The sequence below is a fragment of the Cricetulus griseus genome, chromosome 5 (genome assembly GCF_003668045.3).
Source record: "Cricetulus griseus strain 17A/GY chromosome 5, alternate assembly CriGri-PICRH-1.0, whole genome shotgun sequence".
In the NCBI taxonomy this organism is placed as follows: Eukaryota; Metazoa; Chordata; class Mammalia; order Rodentia; family Cricetidae; genus Cricetulus; species Cricetulus griseus.
The window spans coordinates 183,481,253-183,502,137 of NC_048598.1; the positions used below are offsets into that span (position 1 = coordinate 183,481,253).

General features: G+C 47.3%; 1 protein-coding gene across 7 annotated transcripts in view; it reads right to left on the reverse strand.

Annotated features, from left to right (window-relative positions):
- Positions 1 to 20,885, reverse strand: part of Ppp2r5c (protein phosphatase 2 regulatory subunit B'gamma) — a 128,675-nt gene that overhangs the window by 45,841 nt on the left and 61,949 nt on the right. For all 7 annotated transcript variants that reach the window (XM_027416587.2, XM_027416588.2, XM_027416590.2 and 4 more), the window contains one exon: positions 5,197 to 5,396. In XM_027416587.2, coding sequence (XP_027272388.1) covers positions 5,197 to 5,396 — 200 coding nt within the window. The remainder of the gene's footprint in view (positions 1 to 5,196; positions 5,397 to 20,885) is intronic.

Below are 20,885 nucleotides of genomic sequence, written 5' to 3' on the forward strand. Positions count from 1 at the left end.
AAACGTTTATGAGAAATAACTAGTACTTCCCCAAACCTAAAGGATTTGGCTGGAGGAGTGGCACTGTTTTATATTTTCAACAGTTGTCATGGCTGTTCTTGGTTGTCAACTTGACTACATCTGAATGAAACTAGAACACAAGTGGCTAGGTACAGTGGTGGGGGATTTTCTTAATTAAATCATTTCAAGTGAGAAGACCCACTGTAAATCTGCATCTTTCCAGATGGAAGATCCACCTTTAACCCGGCCACATGTTTTGACGGCAGCCTACGCACAGGGCAAAGAAGAAGGAAGCTTGCTCTCTTTGCCCGCTTGTTTTCCCTTTCCCTGGGAAGTCCACTCCTTCACTGGCCTTACAGCCTACTTCTTTAGGATTCTGGCATACACTGAAGACCAGCTGAGACAGCCAGACTCATGAACTGCACAATTACCAGACTCTTGGACCCTCCATAGGTAGACGGCCACTGTTAGACTAGTTGGACCACAGCCTGTAAGCCATTCTAATAAATCCCTTCTATGTATATATGCATTCATTCTACCAGTTCTAGTCCTCTAATACACTGACTAATACACTGGGTGTGACTGTGCAGAAAATTGCTAGGCCATCCTGCCTCACCCAGGTACACATCGAGAGGGAGAAACATTCAACAGCCAAGTAAATGGATTCCTTTGGTGCTGCAACAACACTGAACCAGCAGTGATTTGCTACAGGGGACATGCTATGGGGATAGAATAGAGACCTCACCAGGGATGATTTGCACCTGCTTCCAGTCAAACCCAGGTGGGCCACACAGAGTGATTTTGTTATGTCATCTGGAAAATATTGGTTTGCTGAGTTATATAGATCCTGAATGACTCACCTCATCCCCATGCTACCAAGCCCAAATCCTCTTGGTGGCTCATATGCTGACAACAGAATACCATCAGTTATTTCCTGGAAAGTGTAGTTTTGGTTTTTTTTTTTTTTTTTTTTTTTTTTCTCTTAATGAAAGAAAAATGCCTGGTAAATATTGAAATCTGAAACACAGGTTTTTACCAGTAATTTTTAGGTAAAAAAAGTTTCCATGCAAACAGTGGTAAATCCTGTATGGCTCCACTGCACACCTTCTCTGACGGCACTGGCTCAAGGCCCCCATGTATCATGCAAACACGAGAGCCGTCTTCCACAGCTCATCTGACATTAATCTACTCCACTGTTTCATCCAGACCTGGACTTTTATGTTTCTTACAGTGAATGTGCGGATATGAGCACAGCAGTTAGTAGGGCTGATGGCTGGCTTCTTCCTGTCAGATTTTGTACCCAGTGCTGCCCCTGCATCATCAGTGCAAGGCCAACGCAGTGCAAGAGTCAAAGTCTTGGTGTCAGTATGGATTGTCTGACTTCACAGAGTTTCTGAAGGGCCCCGGGAACCAGGAACCTATGAAGCACTGGACAAAGGCTTGGAGCCTTAGAAATCGTATGTAAAAACTGGGCATAGATCATTCTTCTTCAGACTTTGAAAGGCCCCGACCCCAGAAGGTAACTCTGCACATACTGTGGGCAAAGCAGCCCCCTTTATTACTCTTAGAACCTCAGATACACTACAACTTAGTTTTGCCACCTGCATTCTGACTGTTAGAAGATGTCCATGCCTAAAAAAAAAAAACAAAAAACAAAACAAAACAAAAAAAAAACCGATTAACTAGATAATTTAATTTTGAAGTCTGAGATGAAGACACAATGGAGTTTTGTGATGCATGCCAAGTGTCCTTTCTGCATCCTGCTGCTCCACCCTCACCCCTGGCTTGGAACTCAAAGTTCTTTAGTGTGCAAAGGGGAAGGGTCACACTAGCTGGTCTGTAAGGCTCTGGTCTGTAGTGAACTAACACCTTTGGTATATGAAAACACCTACCATACCTGAAAAGATGTCAGACAAATGCAAACCAGAACCACAGTGAGCTGCCAGGTCCCACTCACAAGGACACTTGACCCAAACAGGCAATAAAGTGCTGGAGATGTGGAGAAACTTACACCCAAGACTGCAGACAGGAGTGTGAACTAGTGTAGCCATTCCAGAAACAGCCTGGCATTTTTTCAAACTGTGAGCCACAGAGCACTGCACTGCTAGAGACACACCCAAGGGAGACAGGTTTGTACCAGTGCTGCATCATGGCAGCTTTACATACTAAGGATCCAGTCCAAGCTGGCATGGTGGTGCATGTCTGCAATTCCTGAGACAGGCAGATCTCTGTGCTCCAGGCCAGCCTGGTCCACATACAGAGTTCCAGGTCTGTGGCAGAGTATTTGTACACCATGAAGATACGTCTTTGCCAAGGTGCCTTCTGATTGGCTTAATAAAGAGCTGAATGGCCAGTAGCTAGGCAGGAGAGGATAGGTGGAATTTTCGGGGAGAGAGAGGAAGAGGAGCCTAGGCTTGAGGATTTGGCCAGTGGAACCAGAGCACATTGGATGTGTGATACTGAGAAGAGGTAACTGAGCCACCAGAATGTAGATTTAAAAATATGGATTAAGTTATAAGGGCTAGTGGGACAAACATAAACTAATGGCCAAATTTTCATAATTAATAAGTCCCGTGTTGTCGTTTAGGGGCTGGCGATCCAAAGATAGTCCCACAAGAAAGCTTGCTACACAGGTCAGCCAGCACTACATAGTGAGACCTTGTTCCAAAACAAAAGGTCAGAAATAACCCTAATGCCACCGACTGATGAACAAATGGACAGAGGTGGCTCAATGGTTAAGAGCACATTGGCTGCTCTTCCAGAGGACTGAGGTTTGATACCCAGCCAGCAACCACATGGCAGCTAACAATCATCTGTCATTCTAGTCCCAAGGGCTGTGACATCCTCTTCTGACCTTTGAGGATACTATACATACATGGTACACAGACATACATGCAGGTAAAACACCCATATACATAAAATAAAAAAATAAAATCTCTGTGAGTGAATCTATATAAGACAATATTATGATAAAACTATTTGCCTAAAGCAGGGAATTAAAAACAAGCGTTGGCTATGACATGGATTAGATTCAACCACACTCTCTGGAAATGCTTGTCATGAAAGACATGTTGTATGAGCCCATTTCATGCAATGTCCTGGGCAGTTGATCTACAGAGACAGAGGGCAGGTCAAAGGTCGCTCAGTTCAGGCAGTGGTAAGGGAGAAGGACAAGATTTCTTTTGGGGAGGACCGTTAGAATTGATGAGATACACTCTTTGTTAAAAACTCAAATTCCCCAGGTAGCGGGGTGAGCTGTAAGATAAATAACATCTTTACAGCCATTAAGCCACACAGCACTCCAGTCAAACAGGCCATGTTTGTACAGCTACACTGCTGTGGATTCTTTAAAGTAAATGGAAATTAATGTCTCTAAAAACACTAGAAACAAAATCTACACACACTCCACCCTTCTCATGAGAATGGACCCACAGCAGGACCGGCTGGGAAGGAGGCCTTGGCTGGCTGTCTGGATTCTGTATGTTCTCTGTCTCAGAGTATCACTACAGCTACATCCCACCCACACACTCTTCCTTTCTTCACTCAGTTTTTCATCATTGCTGTCTGGTAGTTTGGGTTTGAAATGTTTGAACACCTGTTCCCCAGCTTATGACATGTTTTGGGAGGGGTGGAACCTCTGAAGAGGGAGGTGTGGCTGGTAAAAATGAGTCACTGCGAGTGGACCTTCGAGGGACACAGGCTGGCTGGAGCTCTCCTAGCTTCCTGATTCCTCAACACAAGTCAGACCATGGACTGAGTGCCAGCCACCATGACCTTTCCCACGGTCAGGCAGTTTGTCATAGTGATGAGACAGGAACTAACAGACCATCAGTCCATACAAAAACAGCAACAAATAAAACAAAAATTCAACCTCTCTGTTCCCAGTCTTCTCAGAAAGCACCAGATACACAGGAGGCCAGGGAAAGCACACACAGGTATCTGGCCATCTGAGTACTTCAGGGCTCTCTCTCTCTAGATCCTCTCAGCCACATGGGAAAAAAAGCAGAGACCACACCCTCAGCCTTGTAACTCAGGGTTGCTTTTCTTCAGGACAACACCATCTGAAACAATGCAATACAGTTGGCGTATTTTACTCTTGTCTCCCACCTGGGATGAAAGCTTTGGGAGGGCAGAAATTTGTCCTTTCTCTGTGCCTGGCCCACAGAAGAAATTCAGGAAATGTGTGTCAAATTCTCTCTGGAAGCCACCTGCTTACCTCAAGGGAGGGCACGATGCTCAGGAGAGGGAACAAAGTTAAGACAAAAGCAGGGGCTCTAGCTAGGAAACAGCTGCAACAGGAGAAGCAATGACCAATCCAAGCTAGTGGTCTCCAGAGTGGTGGGCATCCCACGTGCTTCTGGTAGTGCCCACTGCTCCAGAGAAACAAATGAGACACCAAGTCAAGCAGTCCAGAGCATGTTTGGCTCAAAGGTAGGCATTTGACCCAAATAAGGCAGAGTCTTCCTTCTTGGATCAAAGAGTATAAATTAGGCAACACTGGTTGCCAAGACTTCTTAAAAATAGAAATCTTCCATACCGTAACTGACTTATTAACAAACTTAATAGGTATCAAGAAACAGATTTGATTTTAAAAGAAAGTTGAGTTCAATATGTTCATCTTAAGTGAATGGAGGAAATGGATCTTAAGTATCTGTTGTAAGAGCACATCTAATAATCACAGATGAAAATGAAGCGATACCCATGATGTTCCAAGAGGACTATCAGATAACACAAAGAATAAAACCCCAAAAGCTGTAGGTGGTACTCAGTACTGTTCCTTAAGATTACAGACTTGAGGTTGGCTTCCACAGCACGTGAGAGTTGGAATTGAGGAAAGACCAAGAGCTTTGCACCCCGCTGAGGGCATCTGCTTTCTGCCGAGTGCTGGGATTTCACTGCACATGGATGGGCAAGATGTTTGCTTCTAAACAACACTAACGCTACAACAACACTAACGCTACACGTGCTTTTCAAAACAACACAACAAAAAATCAAGCCAAAGAACTTAGAGACAATGTCATAGTAAACACAAACCAAGTTGGAACATGTCTATCCCACAGGGGAGTGGTGACGGCTGCAGCTCCTCTCCCGTTAGGATGCATTGCAGTCATTCTTCCTGGGGCAGGTCCAAATCTTTGGGGAAAGGGGAGGGTTCATTCCTGGGTGGCTCCGGTTGGGAGTGTGCTGTGAACTTACCATGTGGACGACCTCTGGGTAAATGGGCTCTGTGATCACATTGCGGTTGTGGGTGATATATTCTACCATCTCACTTAGTGCAGCTCGCTTCACCTCCTTCCACTTCAGGTCACTCAGTGGGTCAGAAACAAAGTCAAAGAGGACACAACACTGACGAAGCTTCTGGATGAAAAGCTTCTCTTGATCCGCAGGAGGAACATCTGAAAGGCAAGAGCGAGGGCTGTCAATCACAGAGCTGCCTCACCCACAGGGCCCAGGACACACTGCTCAGCCACCTGTGGATGCCTTGTGACAGCAGGCACCTTCCGATGACGACTTTTACTTATCTGAGTCCTTAATGGCTAACACCAGAGAGAACGGGCTCTCGGGCACTGCTATATGAATTCCATAACCCATTTCAACCCATGCAGAGATAAAAAGCACTGAAGCTGGGTGAGGAGCTGGGACACACTGCTGAAGGACACCTGTGAGGTCCTGAGAGCCACCGCATCACATCACCACATACAGAGCCGGCTGACATCTGAACACTCAAAGCTTCCATCAAGAGTTTCCTTTCTGAACTATCTGTCTTCTTAGTAGCCTTTGATCCATATCAACTCTACACCTTTGCTCACATTCCAACTTGCCAGAATGCCTTAAGTAAACTTGCACTTGTCAGAGCTTGTCTATATAGATTCCGTCGCGGCTTGTTCATTTTCCCAGCACTATGGAGAACTAAGTTCAGCAGGGCAGTGGAGGCGACACCTTTGAACCCAGCACTCAGGAGGCAGAAGCAGGCGGACTTCTGTGATTTCGAAGCCAGCCTGGTCTCCAGAGTGAGTGCCAGGACAGCCTGGGCTACAAAGAGAAGCCCTGTAGAGCGCACAGTTTACCCCACGAGTTACTTGGTGCCCTAATCCAAGCCCTACTCACCGCCTGGCTTCTACCCAGTGGTCAGTAAGGTCCCTCAAGACTTCTTTTCTGCACAGTCCTTTAAGACCTGCAAGAAGGCAGCCATGGTGGTGCACACCCTTAGTCCTGGCAGAGGCAGGTGGATCTCTGTGAGCTCTATAGGTTAGCTTGGTCTACCTACATAATGAATTCTGGGCAGCTAGGGCTAGCTACATAGTGGGCTATGTCTTAAAATATAAATTAGCTAATTAAAATAAGGGCTAGACATTTGGCTCAGTGGTAATAAGAACATTTGCTGCTCTTGTATAAGACCAAGGTTTGATTCCCAGCACAAACATGGCCGCTTGTAATCATCTGCATCCAGTTCCAGAAGATCTGAAGGGCACAGGGCACACACATAAAATAATCAATGACATTTCATTTGGCTATTATTTTTTAAAAAACAATAGCAATGAAATAGGGTTGCAAAGTTAAAAATATTGCACTGTCAAATATTTCCACATTTTAAAATGTGTCTTCTCGGTCAGTGTATTTTTAAATCCCCCTTTCTTCTGTGTTAATCGGACAGCGGGTGGAGATGCTGAGGACAGTGGGTGGAGATGCTGAGGACCACACTTCACCCTGGCTAGTTACCTCAAACACCTCTCACATGCACCGGTAATTTCAGAATGCCTTGTTTTTATCAGTTTAATAAATGTGAGGCAATTCCCAGTTACTGCAAGCTAAGCCCTCAATGATGCTGAGGCATGAACCATACAGACACACTCATATAGTGAATGTAGGGAAGGAACAGAAGAAAGACACCAGCTCTGGGCCTCAGAAACAAGGGAGAGAGTGGGGTTAAAAGATCAGTCTTTTGCTCCTCTGCCACCATGGTGCCTGTGAGAAGCTGGTGGCGCAGGGGGCAAACAAACAAAGAAAGAAAACCAGGTTTTGCAGTTCACCCTTGACTGCATCCACCTTGTAGAAGATGGAATCTGCACGTAGTGCAGCTCACCGCTCTCTTTGCTGCTGGCAACCACACACAACCAGTCTTGGAGATTGTTCTTCAATTTTGTTGTTGTTTTGCTTTTTTTTTTTTTTTTTTTGGATGCTGACAATTTTGAGCAGTTCCTCCAGGAGAGAATTAAGGTGAATGGGAAAGCTGGGAACCTGGGCAGAGGGGTTGTAATTATTGAGCAGACAAGAGCAAGAACAAGATCACTGTCATTTCCAAGGTGCCTTTCTCCAAAAGGTATTCGAAATACATCATCAAAAAATATTTGAAGCCGGTTGGTAATGGCACACTCCTTTAATTCTAGCACTCGGGATGGAGAGGCAGGCAGATCTCTCTAAGTTCAAGGACAGCCTGGTCTACAAAGCAAATTCCAGGACAGCCAGGGCTGTTACACATAGAAACCCTGTCTCAAAAAACAAAACAACAACAACAAAAACAAAATTTGAAAACAATCTCCAAGACTGGCTACGCATTGTCACCAACAGCAAAGAGAGCTATGAGCTGTGTTACTTCCAGATTAATCAGGACAAACAGGAAGAGGACAAGGATTAGGACACATGGTCTGGAATGTTTTATATTAATGCATACACAAAGCCTGCAGTGTTGTTCTTCACTACCCACAGTGGTCTCCAGGCCCCCAGCTCACACTTGCCTATCATCAAGACAGCTGGAGCAGATGCCTTCACTGTGCTTGTGAGTTGGAATGAATGCATCACAGAAGGAGGACTACTTCACATTTGAGGTCAGCCTGGGCTACACAATGAGTTTCGGGCTAAGCTGGGCCACAAAATGAGATTGTCTCAAGAAACAAACCAACCAACTAACCAAAGCCCATCTACTGCAAGCCTAGTGTTAACCAAACATGGAAGCACAATAGGTACACACCAGTTATAAATGAACCGGTGAAGGCCAGCAAGGAGAGGCAGTATCCTGATACAGCAAGACATCAGTGTGCCAGGGGAGAGAGCCATCACCAGGGGCTGCTCGAGACACACGAGTGGGACAAAAGCAGCAAACAGGGATGGCTTCTAGAAACTGGGATACACTCCCTCCAACACAAACGTAGATGCCTGTGCTCCAGGCTGTCTTGGTGGTAAGAAGGAGTGAGCTGAGGGCCTGGAGGCCACTGTGGGAAAGTGAAGAACACTGCAGGCTTTTGTGAGTCCTGAACAGTCACTAATACAATGGCCAACAGCACAGATGAACTTGCAGTGTGTGCCTCAATTATAGAAAGGACTGACAACTCTAGGAACAGATTTTAACTTAAGTCATGGAATGTTTGAAGTGATAGGATGAGCAACTCAACTGACTCACTGTGCCAAGAGGCATCAGGTGAACTCTGATTTGGAAAGAAAAAAAAAAAAGCCAAGGGAGACAATTAAATTAGTAAAGTGTGTGTGTGTGTGTGTGTGTGTGTGCACACACACACACACACACACACACACACACACACACACACACACGACACACGACACAAAACAAACAACAAAACCAGCAAGTTTCAGTTAAAAGGAATCTCTGGTCAGGTGTGGTCTCACCATGTAAGTCTGGCTGTCCTGGAACTCTCCATGGAGACCAGGCTGCCCTTTAACTCAGAGAACCTCCTGCCTCTGCCTCCAGAGTGCTGAGATCAGAGGGGTGGCTACTTTGTAGGTTTTAAAAAAAAGATTTGCTTATTTTTTTTATGTTGTATAGGTATTCTTCTTGCATGCATGTCTGCTCACGACTGTGTACAGTACCCTCAGAGGCCAGAAGAGGGTGTTAGATTCTCTGGAACTGGAGTTACAGGTGGTTGTGGGTCACTGAAAGGGTACTAGGAGTTGAATCCAGGTCCTATGTAAGAGCATCAAGTGCTCTTAACCACTGAGCCATCTCTTTAGCCCTTTATTTTGTTTCTTTGTTTGTTTTGTTTTTCGAGACAGGGTTTCTCTGCGTAGCAGAACAGGCTGGTCTTGAACTCACAGAGATCCACCTGTCTCTGCCTCCCAAGTGCTGGGATTGAAGGCGTATGCCTGGCTTCCATGGACCATCTTAATGACCATTTCCACCAAATGAAATAGCATACACCTGCCTGCAATCTCAGCATTCAGGAAGCAGAGGCAGAAGGACAGAGAGTCTGAGGCCAGGCTGTTTATATATGGGGAATTAGTTCTAGGCCCTTGTGTTTGTACAGATAGGTTTCTCTTTTGCCAGCCCTGCCCCACACTGTCCCATTGCTATAGTTAAGAATCCTCCACCTGTTTTCCTTCATGGCTGGACCATTCACTAACTATTTGCCCTGTACAGGTTTGGGAGTGTATAAGTTTTCAATATTGAGTATCCCAGTACAGGAAAACAAGTTATTCCTCTAATCACTCAAATTCTCCTTAAATTTTTCATTAGAATGTGTTGAATATTATTTTATTTGTCTTTTTTGGGATTTGCTATGCTCTGATGCTACTGAAGATGATATGCCCCCCCCCCCAAGTTAATTTTAGAATACTGTTGCAGTACAGAAAAAAGGCCATCTGTAACTGGCTACCCTGATGAGAGCTGTTTTGGTAAACACTCCTTTCGATGTGCAAGCCCAGGCACAGTGTTCCTCTTTCCTGTGTATCTGTGCTATCCAGGACCTCCAAGTAGGACTGAAAGGAAGTAGGAGAGGTCCTTTATCTCCTCCCTAGCTTGGAGGTCATCATGGAATCCACTGTTGTTCTAGGAGATGAGTGAGAAACCCACCTGTGCATTCAAAGTTACATCAATCTACTTCCTTACGGCTGTGTCCCTGGGCCTGGGTCATCAGAACCTACATGCATGGGGTGCAAAAAAGGAGTGGGGGCCAGGGCAAAGGGGAGGAGTGGGGGCCAGGGCATCCCCGAGAATTGCGGTGGGAGGAGCTGCAGCTCCAGAAGCAGGACATCTGTGAAGCTTCATTAGGCAGCTGAACTGTGTGTGGCCACTGGGGGCAGAGAGATGGACCCTGGAGTCATAGCAGCACTGGGCTGCAGGACAGAGAGTACGTCAGCCTTTCATCACAGGACCCTACGTCGGCTGCGACCCAGGGCCCAGGAAAAAGAGACAGAAAGGAAGAAGTTAGCTCACATTATACTCAAAACTCAAAAACTGGAGCATCATAGACAGAGATCTAAAAGGCAAGAGTCTAATGCCTTTATAAAAATGATATTATGCTGTTTTGTTTTGTTTTGTTTTTTTTTTGTCAACTTGACATAGCTTGGGTCATCTAAGAAGAGGGAACCTCAACTGAGACAATGCTTCCATTTGGTTGGCCTGCAGGCAAATCTGTGGGGCATTTTCTTGGTTAATGGCTGAAGTGAGGAGGGGTTCAGCCTACTGTGGTGGTGCCATCCCTGGGGCAGGTGGTCCTGGGTTGCTGAGCAAGCCAGTAAGCAGCATTCTTCCATGGCTTCTGCTGCAGCTCCTGCTCTGACTTCTCATGATGGACAGTTACATGGACACGTAAACCAAATTAATCCTTTCTTCCCCAACTTGTTTTGCTCATGGTGTTTTATCACAGCAATAAAGAGAAAACTAAGACAACTACAGAAGAGTATATTAGAAAACAGCCAGGCCAGCCTTTATTCCCAGCACTTGGGAAACAGAGGCAGGTGGATCTCTGGGAGTTAAAGCCAGCATGGTCTACAGAGTGATTTCCAGGTAAGCCGGGGCTACACTCATGGGGTTCTGCCTCAAAATATATGTATAAATAAAAAAAACAGAAGGGAGAGAATCAGAGGACTTTAGACATACAACCTAGTAAGCACTAAAAAACTCAAGGAAACCACAGTAAAGCCAAAACCTTTTCTTTATCACCCTAAGAAGCTGGCTCTGTGGTTACATGTCTGCAATCCCAGCACTCAGACAGGAGAACCATAAATTTAAGGCCAGCTTGGACTATACAGCAAGTTTGTGGGTCAGTGTAGGCAATATAGCAAGACTGCTTTAAAAACCAAAACCAACAAAATTACAACCAGACACTAGCAGCTATCCAAGAGTTGGCAGACACTCAAGAGCAGGGGAGGAGCAGTGCTGAAGCCAGGATTCACACCCAGCTCCCTGGGATGGAGGGAATTAGGCACTGCCTATTACTGTGGAAGACATCTGTGCCCCAGGAGCCCTGACACACAACCCTGTGATGTCAGCATCTATGGACCACAACACACACAAGACAATGTCCAGCAGTGTTCTTAATAGCTCATGTCCAATGAAGGATCAGACTACAGACACACTGTAGCATTTGTACCATTCTAGAACAATGGGAGTGCACAAAACACAGCCAGACAGATGAGGATGCATCTTAACAAAACACAGCCAGACGGATGGGATGCATCTTAACAAAACACTGGCATGGACGCAGCTATTTAACTTCACTTGGCACACCTGAGTCTGTGAAGGACCCAGGGGGGAGGCGATCTATTCAGATCAGGGGTGGTGTGACCCATTTGGTTCCATGAGGAGCTCATCCATTATGATGGAGGTGGAGGCTGATCTATTATGGTCTGGATTTAAAGTATCTCCTCCAAAAGCTCATAAGTTGGGGGCTTGATCCTTTGAATATTTTGGGAGGTTCTGGAAAAAATTTAGGAGGTAGGACCTAGCTAGAAGAAGCATGTCACCAGTCCTTGTGGCATTATCTTGCCCTGGCTCATTCTGGTATGCCCCCGTTCTGTTTCCTGTGTGCTGTAACGCAGCAAACATCCTCAATGCGGGAATCCCACCACCAGGATACTCCGCTCGAATTCACCGCACTAAGTAAGCACGGACTGAGCCAAAACAAAGCCTCCCTCAAGTTGTACGTGTCAGGTGTTGTGGCCGCAGTGAAGAAAAGTAATTAACACGTGACTACTCCAGTATCAGAAAAGAGGAGCAGAAGCCACAGCCGGGGGGCTGTTGGAACTGTGGGAAGCTTCAGCTATGCTAGATGGAGAAGACAACCTAAGGTACCCACTGTTCAAAGTGCAGGACTTAAAGCTAAGGGAAAACCAAAACGTTCCTCAACAGGACACTCCTGACTGAAGATGATGCCTACTGCAGGGTATGGCTCCTGTGTTGTCCACACTGGTGCTCAGCAGAACATCGTCACAGACCAGGCTTATCTCTAGGGTCATCCCTAGGATCCACACTGGTCTCCCACTATCTGCTGGGACAGACAGATCTGAGTGGAACAGACTAAGGGCACTTAACTGAGAGGCATTTGCGTCACAACACTAAATGCATTAGAGTAGATAGAGCACAAAGTCCACATGAACCTTAAGGAAGCTGAGGGCCTCACAGGACCACCTGTTCTTGACATGTGTACCCCTCTCTCCCCGGGGGTCACTGCAGGCAGGGCTCTGTGCAGAAAGATCTCAGAACGAGGGAAGACAGACCTGAACCACAGAGGGTTTGTAAGCAGGTGAGTGCTGCAACTTGATATGGGGACAAGATCTCCTTGAAAGAGACACTGAGTCAGGAGGCCAGAACAGGAAGACCTACTTTAGCAAAGAGAAGGCCAAGGCACAGCCTGTGCCCCTGGCCTCAGCACAATCCCTGTGCCTTAGTTCTGTTCCTGGGGGTGTTGGCCTGGCAGGCTGTCATCTGTGGTGACAATGATCTCTTTTGCTGCTATTTATTTTTTTGAGGTTCTGGGGATAGACCTGGAGGTCTCATGAAAGCTATATCCCCAGCTCACTCTATGAAAGTATCATAAACTAATAATTTATGTACATGAAGTGGCATGACTTCTGGAAACAGGCACCAAGCATCAACTCCTCACTGGGGCCTCATGCAGAACCAAAGCCTGACACTTGGTCTTTGCTTGGTGTCTGTTTGTCTCCTTTATCTTTGCTGAAGGCACAGAGATTAATCCATTGTCCTTAATCTTCTCTAGAGCGAGGTCTAGATCCCAGAAGAATAAAACCTCAAAGGGCAGGTCTGCCCCCACCTCCACCAAAGGTCAGGGTAAACCCATGGAGGTGAAGATGCACCCTGGAGCAGAAGTGACCATCTTGCAGAAGCCGGAACGATCCCTGCAGTGATGACAGGGGCAGGGACTTCTTCAGACCACCTTGCAGAACCAGAACCAGACCTGGCCAGGGCTGCCTGACTACACAGACCTCTTGCCACTTGCCCCAATTCTGCCTGTTTAAGCCTGATTCTCACGTCAATGTCCCTAAACACACACTGGGGTCACTAGGTCCCTTTATGTGTTGCGCTTTCCACTATGGCCAACTGCACCAATCTCTCTGCTTTCCACCATTACTCATGGTGGGACAGGTGGCCAAGCTTGTTGGGGCTACTGGAGCCTAAGCTTTTGCTCTAAAAACGCTGTTTGAAACTGTAGCAACACAGTACTCAAAACCACTAGACAATGGTAATGCTTTGTTCTAGTTTTGTAAGAGGACAAAAATCAATTTAGAGGAGAAAGGGTTTATTTGGTTTACAATTCTAGGTTATAATCGTTGTGTAGAAATCAGTGCAAGAAGTTGAGAGTGGCTAGTCATAGCCATGCTGCGAGCAGAGAGAAAGAGTGTGGACTTCACTATTCCTTTTAAGTCCCCTCTCTAGGCTCACACAGTGCAGGGTGCACTGCACAAAGAGAGGTGCTGCCCAGGTGGGCTGGTGCCTCTTTCCTCAATTCACACAGTAAACTAGACAATCCCCCACCTCCACCCCACCCCACACACAGACACACTACAGGCCGGTCTGGTCCCCATAGTCCTCACCGACACTCTTCTCAGGTGGTTCTAGACTGTGTCAAGCTGACAATTAAAACTAACCACCACACTATTATTTCTGGCAGCACTAAGGACAGAACTCAGGGCCTTGTACATGCCAGGCAAATGCTCAACCACTGAGCAACACCCTCAGTCTCCAAGATCTAATGAACGAATTAATTCCCTCAAACTTTTGTATGAACTTGATGACTTCTCAAATTCACAATAAATCTTCCTTAATTTCAAAGTTCAAGTCTCTTCTTTTGCCCATTCTAATGTGTGTATTTCCCATATTAGCAACCCTAAAATAATCATGTTGCGTATTTTTATTTTTCTTTAGCTGGGTTTTGACCACGAGTGGCCTCCATGGTGTCTAAATGGGCACAGTTCATGTCACTTTTCACCTCAGTGTCTGTCTCACTTGGTGTCACCTGCACTGCTTTCTAAGAGCACTGAAGTACACACCTGGAGCTAAGAAACAGGCAGGCACTGAAGATGGGCACTCATAGTGAAGGAACCAGCTTCCCTTTTGGTAGCCATAATGGCCGAACACGTGCTTCTATGACCTTGTCCCAGACACTAGAAAGTCAGATGCCTGTCTCGTGACAAGGAGCCAATCAGAAGTTAGCTGGTAGCGCTATGCTTTACCACCCTGGGTGTGCTTTACGGACAAGCACACAGCAATGACATAGAGAGCATAGCAACCTCCCTGGGAGAGCCTATGGGCCATAACAACCAGTTGACCAATCAACACAGGGCAAGCCCTCCAAGCCTGGAGGCACACCAATCCTGAGCCTGTGCGTACCCCTAGACACTCCCCTTACGCTGCCCTATAAGATCTTTTGGGAGCCCCTAGGAGCCGTCTTTTCTGGCCATCCGCCATGGCATGTGGGTGAAAGACCTGAGCTAACATGGGGTTAGCTCGTTAAATTACAATAAAGCCTCGTGCAGTTTGCAGCAAGCTCTCGAATCCGCCTGGTGATTGGGGTGATCGCCAACGTGGCCTGGGACCCTGGATACTTGAGTTTTCGGGGGTCTAACAATAGGAGTGTTATTTGTCCGCCTGTGGCTAGGTTTTGCTAGGTGGTATCCAGGGGAAACCACAGCAAGCAGCCTTGGCTCTCACTAGGCCCCTGACACCTTCCTTCCTGTGGGTTGTGGAGGGGCAATTAGGGCAAAATGCAAGTGCTGCCCACCCGCCCGCCTGACTAGTGTGGGTGGGTAAACACTTGGCAGTGAAGACTGGTGCGGTTTCTGCACCGACACTCCTGTCTTGAGTGTTTGGACAGCCTGCAAGCTCCACTGCGCCACTCTTTCCCAACCTGCCATCCCATGGCTTCCATGCTGACTCATCTCTTGTCCATATCAGTCTTGCATAGGAAAGCAGCAGGTCACCGGAATTTGAGACTGTCCACACCCCACCTCCCACTCCTGCCTCAAGCCTAGGGATGCTCCCTGGGGTGCCTGCTTTCATTTGCAGATGAAGTGAGGCACACTCCTTGCTTATACTTTGCCACTACTCTGTTCTCATGAAATTACAGTGCTAGCAGGATGTTGGTGGTGCACGCCTTTCATCCCAGCACTCGGGAGCAGAGGCAGGCGGATCTGTGTGAGTTCGAGGCCAGCCTGGTCTACAGAGCGAGTGCCAGGGCAGTTTCTAAAACAATACAGAGAAACCCTGTCTCGGGGAAAAAACAAAAATAAACAAAAAACTACAGTGTTATTTAATAAGGCAGTCATTTCACCTGAAAGAGCGGGAATTGAAGCCAAGTTCTAGTTCATTCATGCTTTCCTCCAAAACGGGGAAAGGGTGGGGAGGGTGGAGTGGGGTGGGGTCGGGTGGAGATAAGGGGCAGGCCAGGAGAAACTGGTCTCCTAGGAAACCGTAATCCAGCTAAGTGAATTTTCTAGTGAACACTTGAAGACACACGGGGGCCAAGCAGATTTCCAGTCTAGCCTCTGCCAAGTAAGAAGCAGAAGGCGAGAAGTTACTGTAGCCTCAGCAGGCTGAAGCCCAAAACTCCCTCGGATGTGTATATCCACGGCGGGATCCCCACCTCCAGGAGCAGGTGAGGCACAAGAGGGGCCAAGCGGCCAGAATGCTCACCATCCCACGCGGGAAAAAGGGACAGTCCCAGGCAAGACTTGGTTTTGTAAACAGGAAAATATTAAGACAAGGCAAACAAACTCCTAAGAGTAAACACATGAACCCCACAGAGCGCCTTCTGCTGATGCAGGCCGAATTCCCTACCTCAGAACAGAGAAGGATGCTGTCATTACTGCCAATTAGCACATGCTCATCACCTGTGGTAGAGCCGAGTCACTTCACCTTCCACTCATTAAATATTAAATAGCACTGCGCACCTGGAGGCCAGGCTCAGCAACAGGCAGAGCCTGTTCATTTATCTAAAGAACAGGGGCAGGCCACGAATGTGACTGTCACAGGAAGATTCCAGAATGTCCAACAGACACAAGAGCAGAGATCATCACCAGGGTACCGTGAGAGGGAAAACAGGCAGTTCTGGCCAGCTTCTACTGTTTGCTGTTTCTTCCTTCAGCATCTCCCACACACCGGCGCTTCTTTCTGGACAGACTCTGTTGCTATGGATCCTGGGCCCTTTCCATACATGACGGCCACTTCGGGGCTGAGAACAGGTGTGATGAAGGCTGTAGTCAAAAGGGCCTGTATGCTGGCACCTGTGGAGCCCAGGCGTCCCAAATGGAGCTCTAGTCTTAAAGGGACAGCCTGGGAATCGGGGTCACAAAACAAAAGCACCCGGAAATCAAAAATGGTGCATGCTGTCATCTTTGGGGAGCTAGGGTGGACACAAAACGGCACTAGGGAACTCTGGATCTGAAGATGCCTCTCTGGGCCCCCATGTCTGCTGTTCTCCCTTCTAAAATACAAGAGAAGTCCCGATACGCTGAACCTCCCTCGAGGGTTCATGTGCCCAAGCCCCATCCCACGGCCAGGTAGGCAGCAGACAAAGACTTAGGCCACCACGCTCTTAAGAGACAGGGCCTCTGGGAGGTCATCAGGGGCCCCACAAATTTGGGCTGTAGGCGAAAATAATGTCCTTTTCTGTAGATTGCCTTGGCTCAGGTTTATCATATAGTAAAAGAAACCTCACTCAGAACAATCATTTTAGCCTGCCTGGCCATCAAAGCGTCGCTGCTAAGATGCTAGCCGCAGCTGCAGCAGCAAAGTCGGCCAGTGAAGGAAGATGAATGTCCTGTCTGAGCATGCTTCTTCAGACCCTCAGAGACTGTGATGGGATAGAGCAGTTGACTGTGAGCGGGCTGCCTAAAAGGATTAAAGACAAGATGGGGCCATGTCTGCTCCCACCAGCTTCTGTAGACACCCAGCTCTCAGCTCAGCGCCCACAAATAAAAGACACTCGACAACTGTGTCATGTAAACTAATGATGCCAACACGTCCAATGTCAATGAGCCATGACTTCTCTTCCTGCTGGCTGCCGGCTAATGGGCTCTGGGGAGTGACTGGATCTTGGTGGTTCTGAGCTCATCAATGAACAAATCCCTTGATGGATTCACAGTGTGATAGGGGAAGACAGCAGCTGAAGCCTAGTTGGAGGAAGTAGATCTGCGGGGGTATGTTCCAGCATTGCCCTGGACCTTCCTCTACCCCTTTTCTTAGCAGCCTCTACCACTTACCCCCTGCAACATGACTTTCCATCTCACAGTGGTCCTACAATCAAAGGAGCCAAGATCTATGGACTGAAACCTCTGAAACTATGACCTCAAACAAACCTTTCTTGCTGGGCGTTAGTGGCGCACGCCTTTAATCCCAGCACTCGGGAGGCAGAGGCAGGCAGATCTCTGTGAATTCAAGGCCAGTCTGGTCTCAAGAGCGAGTGCCAGGCCAGCCTCCAAAGCCACAGAGAAACCCTGTCTCAAAAAACCAAAAACCAAACAAACAAAACCTTTCTCCCCTAAGTGCCGACAAGTATTTTGCCACAACAACATAAAGTCAGATTGATACACTCCCCCTGAGGTGACTGGGGGTGGCAAGGGCATTCCCCAAGGGACAGGCACTCCCCTCTTTCACTGGCTACTCTTGGTCACACAGAAGAGGCTACCTCCGGAGCAGGATGCCCAGGTTGGAGAGAGAGGGAAATGCATGAATCCTGAAGTATAAATGAAAAACCTACATTTCTTTCTTTCCCTCTCCTTTCTTTTTAAAGAGGACAACTTTATTAGAATTTAGGGGAAATCCCAGGGCAGGAGCTGAACCCCCATCTCATATCTGACCCTTTTTAGACATCTGCACAGAAAACGAGCCTGTGCTCCAGATCCTGAACACTTCTCACGTCTTCCACTTAACTCTGTGCCCGGCACAGGCCCAGAGTGGGCTGGCTAGCCAACCGTGGGGAGAAGCCTGCCAGGCAGAGTGTGCTCCTCCCCAGATGCAGTCATGTGGCACCAGCCTTCTGTTTTCCTGGCTCAGGGCCTGCTCCCTGACCCTATCGCCCCTCTGGCCTTACAGGAACCAGTGGCAGACGCTTCTTTGCCTCCAGTTTCTAGGACCATGGCAGCCTGGTGCCTCTGCTCTGTGCACATCTGAAGCTTTTTAACTGAGGGCTCCTGTGCAGAAGCCTCTGGGCCTGTGAGCAGAACCGTGGGAGCCCTGACCACCGCTCTCAGCTCTGCACTTCTCACACGGGGCTCCTAAGATGTGTTCTTTATGGTCTAGATCTTATACAAGAGGAGCCTGTGTTTCTCGCACTTGGAAGCCATGCCAAGGTACAGCCCCTCTTTCATTCCTGACTCCAGATCTTTAATTGAGCTAGTATTGGTTAAGTCTCTAAAGGCATAAAACCCTGGAGGGGATTTAGTGTAGTATGGGCATCTATAATACCAGCACTCGGGAGTCAGAAGAAGACAGGGATCAGCCTGAGCAGCAACCTTAGCACAAAACCAAGCCAAAACCACACAACAACCCGGGCTAAAAGTAGGCCGACTTCAGCTGGAAAAGTTTCCTTCTGAAGACATTAGTGACCCTGGGCAGGAATCCTTTATTCTTTGGGCCTCAGTTTCCTCATGTAGAAAATAGGAAGGGGGGGTGGAGAAAGAGGAGGGGAGGAGAACATGAGGGATCAGGAAGGTCGAGTTGGGGGAAGAACAGAGGAGAGCAAGCAAAGAGATACCTTAATAGAGGGAGCCATTATGGGCTTAACGAGAAATCTGGCACTAAGTAAATGCCCAGAGATCCACAGGACAACCCCAACTAAGAATCTAAGCAATAGTGGAGAGGTTACCTTAAATGCCCTTCCCCTATAATGAGATTGATGACTACCTTATATGCCATCCTAGAGCCTTCATCCAGTAGCTGATGGAAGCAGAAGCAGAAGCAGAGATTCACAGCTAAGCACTGAGCCAAACTGGAATCCAGTTGTAGAGAGGGAGGAGCGATGAGCAAAGGGGTTAAGACCTTGCTGGGGAAACCCACAGAAACAGCTGACCTGAGCAGCACAGACCCAGACTGACAGCTTCGGAACCATCGTAAGACCAAACCAGGCCCCCTGAATGTGTCTGTCAGTTGGGAGACCTGGGCAGTCTATGTGACCTCCGGCAGTGGAACCAATATTTATCCCTAGTGCATGAATGGACTTTGGGGGCCCACTCTCTATGGAGGGATACTCTCTCAGCCTAGGTACACAGGGGAGGGCCTAGGTCCTGTCCCAAAAGATGTGACAGACTTTGATGACCCCCCATGGGAGGCCTCACCCTCCCTGAGGAGTGGATGAGAGGAGGAGATGGGGGGGATGAGAAGACAGGAGGGAGAGGGAACTGGGAGTGGTATATAAAATAAGATTGTTTTTAATTTAAATAAAAATTTTAAAAAAGAAACTGAATACTTGTGACACTGGGTTGTAAACTAGGAGATGTTACGTGTGCAGGGCAATCTCCCCAATATAGCCGTTTCAGTGAAGCTCAGTGGGTGTGGCTTTTGATAACCATGCTGATCACTAGATCGCATCACTCTCTAACCCTCCAGAGCATCTGCAAGAGAAGAGACATTTCCCACCCACTCCAGGTGCTTCCAAGCAGGCAACAAACTCTGCAAGTAAATCTGTACCCATCTAGAGGCAGAGTTTCTACTGAGCAGTGTCTGGTTCTGCATAACTCAATTGTGTTCCTGCCCTGCAGAACTCAGAAACAGTCCCTGGACATCCTTGCTGTCAGAGTAGGGCAGTGATCAGGGGTTAAGTTACTTAAGAAGGCTGGCTGAACCGGAATGCAATTATCACCGTGCACACTACCAGATCACAGGGAGCCATTTTCTCTGCTAAGTTCATGAACATCTTAGTATTATCAACATGGGGCATGATTAGATTTGAGTGGAAAACTATCCTGAAAGTTTTTATATGTTTATGAAGGGTTATGGCAGAGTAGGTTCTTTTTCTTTTCTGTACTGGGCGTGGTGTGTGTGTGTGTGTGTGTGTGTGTGTGTGTGTGTGTGTGTGTGTGTGTGTGTGTGTTTAAACACAGGCAAGTAACCTACAGGCGGGTGCAGCACAAATACAAAGACCTAAGAGGAGGTGGTGTGTGCATGTGTGTAAATCCAAGCAAGTGACTTACAAGTGGGCACTGCACATAAATGCCTGCAGGTAAACTGGATATGGATGAATGACTCATGCCTGTAATTCCAGCACTTGTGATGCTGTAGCAAGAGGATCATGAGCTCAAAGCCAGCCTGGGCTACACAGTAAAACCTTGTCTCAAAAAGCCCAAACAACAACCTATAAGTGAAATTTCCCCCTGTGGTTTCCCAATGAAACTACTTCAGTAGCTGACTGTTAACATCACATAACACATATTGCATATTTTTTCAAGAATTTTGTCAGCCTGGCGATGGTGGTACACGCCTTTAATCCTAGCACTCAGGAAGCAGAGGCAGATGGATCTCTTTGAGTTCGAGGCCAGCCTGGTCTATAAAGTGAGTTCCAGGGTAGCCAAGGCTACACAGAGAAACCTTTTCTTGGGAAAGGAAGAAAAAGAATTTTGTCTTTAGAAAAAATAAAACATGTTTATAGTAAAATAAAAAAACAAGAAACTTAAACAATACAAGAAGGGATCACTGAGAT